Source organism: Pelecanus crispus, chromosome 11, assembly GCF_030463565.1.
Source record: "Pelecanus crispus isolate bPelCri1 chromosome 11, bPelCri1.pri, whole genome shotgun sequence".
Taxonomy (NCBI): domain Eukaryota; kingdom Metazoa; phylum Chordata; class Aves; order Pelecaniformes; family Pelecanidae; genus Pelecanus; species Pelecanus crispus.
Window position 1 is genome coordinate 13,560,512 of NC_134653.1, and position 11,184 is coordinate 13,571,695.

The window sequence follows — 11,184 nt, forward strand, 5'->3', positions numbered from 1 at the left end:
TTCTATGATTCTAAAATGAAATGCTGGAAAAGCTAGAAAAGGTGCTTTGTTTGATTGTGGGCGTGTTTTCCTAGTAGGATGAAGCTCGACCCGCAGCTGTACTGGCTGGGATTGTGCCCTTTGGTGCTTGTCAGCAGCTGTGGGGAGGAGAGGGATAAAAGCCCCATGGCTGTGGACTTGGAGAAGGAGGGTGGAGGCACGGCCAGGCATGCAGCACTTCTGGTGCTTGTTATTTACGATCAAGGTATGCTCTTGGTTTTGCCATCAGAAGGATACAGGGTTAGGTTCTCCACCTCTGCCACTTTTTCCCCGCATTTGTATCCTCAGGGAGAGGGGGAGAAAATGCTCAGGTGCCACTCAAGATTCAGCTGTCTTGCTTTCTTTCCTGGAGTGGAGCAGCAAGTTGATTTTATTATTTCCTTTTTAAATAAGCAACAAAGAAGATTATTCTAGTCTGTTTGTTCTCTTTTTGGATGTAATTATAAAACTTCGTGCTTGTTTATTTCTGGCAAGTTTGTAACTAGGGACATACTTGGGTGGTAATGAAAGATTTCATGTTCTTTTACTAATCATGAGCAAGGTATCAGACAAGTATTGAAAAACTTTTATTCCCTCTCAAAAAAAAAAAAAAAAAAAAAATCTTACCCCAAACTGCTTTTCTATAAGTACATGTGGGGAATGATGGGTTATGTGGGTTTGGGGTTTCTCTTTTTTTATAAATGACAGGTAATATGCAGTATGTGTAAGCCTTGCTGGATGCATGCGTAGATGCAGAGGAAAAAAACACTCAGAAAACAAAACATAACGTCAGTGAAGTGACCCAGAAGTTAGACAGCTTTAACTGTCAGTATCTCATGGCTGCCCCATCGCTTGGGAAGACGCTGCCTTTTTCAGGAAGGTGGTTTAATGAGCAAAGCTGAGAACCAAGTGAGGGTGCCAGACCTTTGCAAGATGCTGGGCCTAGGAAATGAAGGGAATCTGGGGATACCAGTCACCCCACTAAGAGAACCCCTGCAAGCTGACACATCTCCAAGAGACAATGACAGAGACTGCAAAAGGGCAGCATGTTTTTCAGCTCTGAGAGGATGGTGGCAGGGGTAGATGACACCACAGCCTGCAAAAACTGCTAAGGGCTATGGTGAGGAAAGGCATGTAATTCTACCCTTTGATCTGTAACTTTTCTGTGTCTGGATGATGATGTTTTTATTGTGAAGAAATTGTTCATGGGACACACTGGACAGTTTATCACTCCTTCCCAGAATGATAAAGTGTGAAATACGCTAGAGGTGTGGCACTAAAATGTAGAAAGAAAGGCACTTCTGGGATATTCAGTCAGAACGGCCAACTGGCATGTTTCTGTGCAAATAGCAGTCAGAGCAGAGAGCACCGTAGCCACAGGAACAAACCCAAGAGAAATACAAAGAGATCTGAGTACTGTTTGCACTGTAACCTAAAATCATTGTAAATAGTCTTGAATTACCACTGAGAGAGCTAGAATTTTGCAATTTATTAGAGAAGACCATACTGTGTTTTGAGTGAATAGTGCAGAGGCTCAACACTGCTTGAAATACAGATCTTTAAAATACTTGCTTGTACTGATTCTTACACTGTAAATGAGGCAGACTTTTTATGATACAGTGCTACAGAAATTTTAAAAATATCTTAATGTAGGCATCATGCAGTTATTTGTGAATTTTGCAGATTAAATATACGGTGAACATATTAAACAGAAAATAAACACTATTTTTTTTTGTCAAATATGTTGGAACTCTTCATTTTCTAATCTTGTGCTAGTGCCATGATGTACTTTGTGCTGAAGTCTGCAACTATTCATTTAATCACTAATCTAGTCCACACATGGACAGGGGTAGAGAATGATTGTGGCATTATATTCCTTTTACTAAGTGCCTGAAGTGAAAACAAAAAAGCCTTAAAATAAGTCTGTTTAATATTTATAAGTAACTTGAGACCCCCTATTAGATGTAGACTTGGACTCTATTAACATTTGGTTCATTGAGGTCTGGCATTTATATATATTGAGGTTGCTGACTTAGATTTCCAAGGTCTGCGTTATGGAATATTTGGAGCTGTTACTTGCTAATTAGAATTATGCCTACATGGAGACAACTGAACTCTCCAGTGCCTGGTAATCACGAATTACTAGCTTTTCAGTTGCCAAGACTAGTATACTGCTATAGGTGTCATCACCCTATACATTCACCTCACAAGTTAGACCACCCAAAAGGATTAAAAGACAACAACATTCCTCCAAAAGGACTTGATTCTTTTAAATATTTTTCTTCTGAATCAAAGTTTAACTAGCCTCAAAGTTCAATGTTTTGAATTCCAACTCCAGGCCAAGTTTGCAAGTGGCTGATTTTTATAAGGAATGAACTGACACCTGAGTTAAAAAATCCATCATACCTGGGGATTTTGTGATAAAAATGTTATGCCTTCTGTAAATATCTTGGGTAAAATGTAATGGCCAGGAAAAGCAATAAATAGATTGGGCATTTTTGCCAGTTTTATAGGGTCAGCTTAACTGAAGTGTTATTACAGTTAAATTAATAACTGTTTTGTCTGTGTTTCTGTGTGTATACGCACACGTATGTAAATATATGGTAACTGGTTTATATTTATAGACCAGAATTGCCAGCCTAATCTGTCCATTCTCAGATAATATAATTTCATAAATATGACAATCCAATGATTCACGGTGCTTTGCAATCTAGAAAATTGTGGATTACTTTTGGGTATTAATTAACAGTGATTTCTGTCATTGTCAGATATAATGGAAGGGATATTGCAACAGCAGGATCTGTGAGACTCTGGGATGCTTTGTTCTTTGTAGCTTGCCAGGGCACTGTCATTTATCTCGACTCAAAACAAGCTTGGTTGGTTTCTGTAGTGACGTTTTTGGAAAGGTTAGTGGATTATCAATAGTTACTTTAGATGTACATGCCAAAGGGAAAGAAACACAGAGGAAACAGTAATAAAAAAGAGGTTTAAATTCCTTTGTGAATTTTGGTATGAATTGTAAAAGGGCACAGCAGTCAAATCAAATTGATGTTTGACAATCTTGGGAGATGTGAATTTTCCTGTGGGAAGTAATGAGGGCTGATTGTCAGAGCTTTGGCTACTAATGCACAAACCAGAAATATTGCGCTCTCTTTGGGCTTGGGTTCTTTTCTATAGCCTCTGAGAGTTTTATTCATAGACCTTTTGGAGGACTTGAAAGAGAGATGAGGGGAACAGTCCACTGAGGTTTAGCAGAACAAAAGAAATCCAAATGTTCCAAGATATGGAAATGCAATAATGAACTCCAATTATCTATGTAGTGACAGTGTACAATATCCATACTGTTACAATTAATAATTTATTGTCCCTATGCCCTGGATTAGAAGACTTTTAAAGATTCATTAGGATTGATTTTCTTCTTTGGGGATGCTCTTAGGTATTTTTTAAGATTGAGCACTGTAATTTGGGAGAAGATATACTGCCTTTTTCAGATGTAGAGGTTCAATTCATGCTTCAAGCACAAAACTAAACTCAGAATCAACTAGGAACCAAATAATGTCTCTTACAAATTTGTGAAATGCCTTTGCTAAAGTGCCTCAGTACTTATCCTTTCTACTTCAATTTTTCCTTAACATTCTATGAGAAGCAATTTCTACATCACAGTCTTGTGTTCCACTTCCAACTCACACACCCAAATCATCTGTGGGCTGCAGCTTTCCTAGTGCCCTGGCACTCTATCTTGCAAAATGCTCTTGTACAGCAGGTCATTGATCTTCTAGTCTAGCTTGAAAGTAGCTAAAATGTCATTATAGCTTCTAGCTCTTTTTTCCTGATCTTTACTCCAATGATGTATGGATTGTAATACTGAAAATGTATTCCCTGATCACTGGGTAAGGATCAGGGATCTGTAGCATGGGAATTCTTCCCCCAAATTGAAGCCATATCCTAAATTGGGAAACACACCAAGCCAGCTAATACTGTACTTTCTGGCCCTCTGTATTGCCTGGTGTATTTTCTAGAAACAGTGAAGTTTATACCATTAAAAATAATAATATAATTACTCAGCTGACTATATCCCCAAGAAAGTAAAAAGGCATCTGTGCACATTCAATGCTTCGGTAAGAACACCACTAAATATTTGAAAATTAATATAACACGCAATATAAAAAACAGTCTTGGCAGGAACAATTACAGTTTCTGGCACACCTCTGTCCATGTTGGCAGTAGCAGCCACTGCTAAGTGATAGTGTCCTTCATCTGAGGCCAAATCTCATTGGTGAAATATGGATTCTAAGTCTAAGAATACTCAACAGAGGGGGAGAGCAGATCTGCTTCCTTAGCTTTAAGTAAATGAGGTGTGTTAATGGCAGTAAGGATGCAGCAGAGCCAGAACCAGAAACCAGGAATGCTCTGTTTCAGGCACATGATGATGCCATTTCTTATTTTGCCGCTGCCCAGGAAGCAGGCAGTGGCAGCAGCAAAAGGCCAGAGGAGACTGTAAGAAGAAAGGCTGGGTGATCCAGAGGGCTAGGAGGGAGCAGAGTGAGGTGTCCGGGGCACCATGAGAGAGAAGGCTGGGATGGGAGTACATGACATGGGAAGTGTTTGCAGCTACTGCATCACCCAGGCCTCTGGGGGACAACAAAACAAAAAGAGACAGAAAGCCAGGAGAAGAGCTGTATTTGAAAGATACTGCTAGTTACAATAAAAATTAAAAAAAGAGAAACTTAAACAGGAAAAGGAGCATACTGTATTCCTGTAAGTATCCAGGTATTGTGACAGTTATTTTCTATAGAAAAGCAGCTGGTGTATGAAACACAATAGACTTTGTTAATACTGTATCATATACAACTATTTTTCCTCATTTGTTGCATGTGTTGTACAGCTAAAGCTAGTCAAGCTTTCCATTTCCAATATAACATTACTGTAACCTTCAGACATAATGCTTTAGGTGATTTTACATCCAGTGTTGGTGATTGTCATTGCTTTGCCATAAATAAAAGTATTATGGGGAAGAAAACCAGAAAGTTTTGATAAATAATGTCTTTTCTTCCTAAAGTGCTTGTACATCAGAAAGTGGTTTAAACCTGCATCTCTGAATCAGTTCACCTATTACTGAAATGCAGCCAACTTTGAGAGGAAATGTGACTAATGACTACTGCAGTGATGGCCCAGTGCAACATCTAGGGGCAGCCAGCTGCTGGACCTGCTCGCTGCTGCTCATGCTGGATTTTTAAAATTGCCATTTAATCTTTGTTGTTTGGATGGTCTGTCTTTTAACATTCAAAAACATCTTTTTGGGCTGGGGAGGCTGGTGTAAAAATATGGAGGGGATATGTGGATGCAAAGGATATGTAGATACCTGGATTGTAAGGTTATCTGGTTAGTGGCTGTTCAACATAAAAATTAAAACAAGAGACCAGAACAGTAATAAATCAAATCCCCAGATACACAACCCCTAAGGAACAAGAGATACCAGAGACAATAGCAAAGACCAGACATAGAATCATAGGATCGTTTAGGTTGGAAAAGACCTTTAAGATCATCCAGTCCAACCATTAACCTACACTACCAAGTCCGTGTCAGGAGAGGTTCAGCCAGAACGTTGCAACTTATATGAAAGGGGGAAATAAGGTTATCATGGGTCTTACAGGAAAGAACAAACTTCTTATGACATGTTTTAAAGGGATTGTGAAACATGTGAAATTTATTTTGCAATGTTTAAAGGAAGGGCCAAAGGGAGGGGTCAGAGTGGATCAGGGAGGAGCAAGTGTAGGAAAACGGAGAGGGAGGGCATAAAAGGGTCTGGTTGTGTGTCAGGATGCTTGTCTGACTGAGCGCTGTGTCTGATCGCTACAGCCTGTCCCATCTCTTTACTAAACTCAGTTCCTACTTAGCTGGTTTTGATGTGATCTTGCTTTCTGTTCGGTGTTTATGAGTGTGGGGGCAGATGTGATTTGTTAGGGGACTTCTGAAAAGTCCCAAGGTCCAAGCTGGTGCCTGGGTAAGGGGCATATAGGGTCTGGGCACAGATGTTATCTGTAAATACTGGTGTGTTAGTGAATCACACAAGTGATGGTGTGTGCGTGTTTCACTAGCAAACTTCAGTCCTCATTGGCAGGCAGGAGTAGGAGGATCAGGCCATCTTTATTTGTGTTTGTGAGTGCCATGTGGGTGCTGCTAAGGGCCCTGCTGTCTGTGAGGGTCTGTGTGTGCATTGGCACCTCTGGAGTACACACGCGGGCTTACTACCGGCTGGACCTGCAGACGGAGCAGCACCGGTGGCACCTATTGGACTGGGATGGAAGGAGCCTCCTGGGTCTGAGTATGCACCAAATGCAGCTCTTGTGGAGGGGCTGGAGGAATCCCCTAGGATGGGAACCCTCCAGTTCCACTCTCTGTAACAAGTGATACTAGTTATAGCAAGCAGAAGAAAATTTTACCCAAATCACAGAACCTACTTTCTAGAGCAGCCATCTTTCGACACAATTTATGAAATCTGAGGACATCTGAAACTAGGGTGCTGTGAGTTGAAATCTGCTGTATTTGCAAATCCTTAGTAGATAAGACTGAAGTGCTCCACAAATGAAGCATTAAATGGTGCTGTGTTTTTAAACATGCAAAGACTTTCAAATAATGTGAGCAGTAATTTTTGCATTCTAACTCGTTTGACTCCTTGCTCTCCCCAGGGGAAATGGAAGAGTTAGAAACCCTGTGGCTGACTGGTATTTGCCACAACGAGAAGAATGAAGTCATGAGCAGCCAGCTGGACATTGACAACATGGCAGGAGTGTTTTACATGCTTGCAGCAGCCATGGCACTCAGTTTAATAACCTTTGTGTGGGAGCACTTATTTTACTGGAAACTTAGATTCTGCTTCACTGGAGTCTGCTCAGATAGGCCGGGATTGTTGTTCTCAATCAGCAGGGTTAGTATTACTTTCATTTTACCCCTTCAGGCAACAGACAGAATAAGCGCTACCTCTCTAAAACATTATCTTTCCTTTTATTCCCACTTGGACATTTGAAATAACATGTTAGAGCATCAGTGTGGTGTTGTAGAGTGCTCAATGGGCTTGGGATGTAGGATGTACTTGCACTCTATGGGAAATCTTTTCTCCACTGGATTATTCCAGGGTATGAATTCTCATATGCCAGGATAATCAGTAATCAAAAGCTGGAAACTAATACATTTATGGGAAATTTTGATGAAGAAATGGTGGGCTGCTCAGATACAGGAAATGGATTCATTTCCACAAAAAAAATCCAAACAAAATAAGCACTAAATTGATGACAGACATTAGCTCTCAGTTTTGTATATTTCTTAAACAAGTGGATTTTAAGTGATAAAAATATACTGGAATACTTTTTATAAGCTTTTCTTGATAGCAAACTTAAATAAACCATATAAGAAAAGGTCAAACACAAGTGTTATGTTTGGTTAGACACTAAGACAGGATTTAATGATAACTTTACCAAACCCAAAGTAGATTTACATATCCAAATAACTGATACTTGTAGTAAAATAAGGGAACTATGTGCTTGTTCTTATATTTTTGACAAACGAGTTGGGTTTGTTCTTTTTTTTTTTCATTTTTTAAATGCATAGTACTTTCATTAGGTAATTGACTTTGCTGGATTTTTTTCTTTTATATAGCTGAGGAGAATGGAAAATGATAGTAAAATGCCTAATTGCTTTAAAATGTGCTGAAATTACCCTGTTGAGTAAATGGACTGTATTGGAATTCCGTTAAAAGTACTCCGCCCTACCCTGTTGGACATTGTCTAGAAAAGCATATATACTTTAATCTCCACACTTTACATTTGAACTTTATACTTTGGGCCTTTTACATGTGAAATTCTCCTAGCCAATGTGGGGGGAAAAAAGTACCTATTTCAAAGGCAAATTTCTGAGAATTACAAGTTCACAGGGTCAGAAATGTCAATTGAGCTCACAGGAGTGACTGAAGACTTTAGAGTTAAAAGAGAGACTTCAGCCTTTTGCTGAAAATGAACTCAAACTCAGGCTTTAGAAAGAGATGGGATTTTTTCATATGTAGTAGGATAGGATACAGAAAAGCTAAAATTCCATGACTAGAAGCCTTTTTATTTCAGTGAAAGTGAAGAGTACCTTAACTTCCAAGAAAATAGCCTGACTGCAGTCTTGTTTAGAGGGATAATTTAATCACTGGTTTAAAATAATAGTTTCCATTACTGAAGTTTAGTCACATTTTGTGATGGGACTGGGGAACCTTTTGGGGTACCTTCTAATCTTGTTTTCTAGAATAAGCATTGGAGGCCAACCCAGACCATTGGTTTGTAAAATACTGGCAATTTTTCTCCTTTACAGGGCCGACAGATATGGCAGAAATTATTCTCCCATATCAATATAAGAAACTGCTAACAGAATAGATATGTACCTTTAATCTTTCCAGTCATTAGATAAACAATGTTTAATTGTTCTTTATTTTTAACAAAAAATAGAATGGAAGTATTTAAAATTTACACCTAGTGATTTAATTTGTCATATTTACTCCTATTACAGGGTATTTACAGCTGCATTCATGGAGTACACATTGAAGAAAAAAAGAAGTCTCCTGACTTTACTTTGACCAATTCCCAAACCAACATGTTAAAACTACTGCGAACAGCAAAAAATATGACCAATATCAATCAATCAGGAATTAACTCCCCCAAAAGAACAGCTGATTTTATTCAGAGAGGTTCCTTGGTTATGGATATGGTCATGGATAAGGGAAACTTGCTATTTTCTGATAACAGATCCTTTCAGACAAAGGACAACCTTTTTGGGGACAACATGAGTGAACTGCAGACACTTCCTGGCAATCGACACAAGGACAATCTTAACAACTATGTTTTCCAAGGTCAGCATCCTCTCACACTGAATGAGTCCAATCCAAATACAGTAGAGGTTGCAGTAACAGCAGAAGCAAAAGTGAACTCCAGACCCAGGCAGCTTTGGAGGAAATCTGTTGAATCTTTACGTCAAGAATCTGTACGTCAGAGCCAAAGTTCCCAGAGAGAAAATGGGTCAGATGAAAACAGGCAGCTTTCAGTGAAAAGCCAAAGATACCTTCCTGAAGAGATTGTCCATTCAGATGTATCAGAGACATCAAGCCGAGCTACTTGCCATATGGAACCTGAAAACAACAACAAGCACCACAAAACCAAGGACAATTTTAAAAAAAGGACAGTAGCATCAAAATACCCAAAAGACTGTAGTGAAGTGGAACTGACATATCTGAAAACCAAACAGAGCTCTCCACGGGATAAAATCTACACAATTGATGCTGACAAGGAGCCAGGATTCCGCTTGGACACACCTCAGTACGTCGAAAACATTGTCCTTCCAGAAACTATAGAGTTTCCTGACATTTATCAAGATCACAATGACAACTACAGGAAAGCAGACCATGCTAACAGGACTCCCTTGCATAATGAAGACGGTCTTCCAAATAATGACCAGTATAAACTTTATGCAAAGCACTACACTTTAAAAGATAAAAATGCTTCCCTAGTTGACATGAACGATAGATACAGACAGAATTCTACCCACTGCAGGAGCTGTCTTTCCAATTTGCCCACTTATGCTGGACACTATTCAAGCAGATCTCCCTATAAATGTGACGCGTGCTTGCGGATAGGGAACCTCTATGATATCGAAGAAGATCAGATGCTGCAGGACACAACGAACTTATCACTTCCTGAAGAAATATATGAGCACAGCTGGTCACAAAATAATGCTCTGCAATATCATAAAAAAAAGTTGAGGATTAGCAGGCAACATTCTTTTGATAATATTGCTGATAAGTCCAGGGAAATGGATATTGGAAGACCTTCTCGTAGTATAAGCTTGAAAGAAAGAGAGAAATTTCTACAAAGTAGTCCATATGCAAGCATGTTTAGTGTTCCCTCAAGCAAACTGTTGAGCAACAAGGCCTCACTTTTAACTCATGCTCTAGAGGACAGTAAGCGGAGCAAGTCCCTGTATCCTGTTCACTCAGATGATAATCCCTTTCTGCACTCGTATCGTGATGACCAGCACTTATCTCTTAGGCGAAGTCCAGCTGATCTTTATAAACATTCATTACCAACAAGAGGAAGAAATGATAATTATTTAAGGTCATCCATAAAGTCTACAGCATCATACTGTTCCAGGGATGGTCGGATCCATAATGACATGTACATTTCAGAGCATGTTTTGCCTTACGTTGCAAATAGGAATAGCTTGTATTCAACTCCAAGGGTTTTAAATTCCTGTAGCAATAGACGTGTGTGTAAGAAAATGCCTAGCATTGAATCAGATGTTTAAATTTTCCATGAACACTTTATCTATAGGGAAAAAATAGTTGCCACCATCTTAGAGGGAGAATTTATCCTTTAACAGTATCCTGCTATGGTAAATGATATGTAAACCTCTCCCTTTCCCAGTATACTTTTGTACATGAATAGGAAAACTAGTATGCTCTTAACTATCCTTTTAAAATATGTCTTGTTGAAAAGGATAAAAAATAGCCGTTTATGTATGCTTTATATATAAATGGCAAGCTGTACTGAAATAGCCCCAATATATGTTGGCAACTATGCTGTTTTGTATCTAATTATTTCACTATTTTGGTTATTCTGATTTATGTTGCTAAATATCATTCAATGTACTTTTGTCTTTAGAAATGTTTAATGATTTTCTAGTACTGGATAAGCAATATGGCATGCATGTAGTATGACACAGACAAAAAGAATTAGGAATGCATTTGCACAGTTTCAAAAGTAAGTCTCTAAAAGAGAACAGAAAGCTAGACTTTCAAAAAGATATTTTAGCTTCATAATAATTTTCAAAGCCAAATAATAATTAAAAAAAACCCCCAAACCCCATGACCGTAATAAATAAAATACAGTGTGTTAGCACAAAATTAGTATGTTCATTCTAGACTGACAGAATATAAATGGGAAGGTTGTAGGCCCAAACATGTGAACTGCTGTGTACCAAAAGGAAGCCCCATGGATATTGGTTAATGTTAATGTACAAATGCTTTTCTTATATTTCACATGCACTTACCATTACGAACTAAGTTCATTGAAAAGTCTGCAGTCATCTTGTCAGAAATTTCACAGCTGCCTAATCCAGAGTATATATTTTTAGATATCA

At 38.7% G+C, this 11,184-nt stretch overlaps 1 protein-coding gene across 1 annotated transcript in view; it reads left to right on the plus strand.

Moving 5' to 3' along the window:
• GRIN2A (glutamate ionotropic receptor NMDA type subunit 2A) overlaps positions 1-10,350 on the plus strand; it is a 192,497-nt gene extending 182,147 nt beyond the window's left edge. Inside the window, exons 12-13 of the mRNA XM_075718478.1 lie at positions 6,708-6,946; positions 8,563-10,350. Coding sequence (XP_075574593.1) covers positions 6,708-6,946; positions 8,563-10,350 — 2,027 coding nt within the window. The remainder of the gene's footprint in view (positions 1-6,707; positions 6,947-8,562) is intronic.
• The last annotated feature ends 834 nt before the right edge of the window (positions 10,351-11,184 follow it).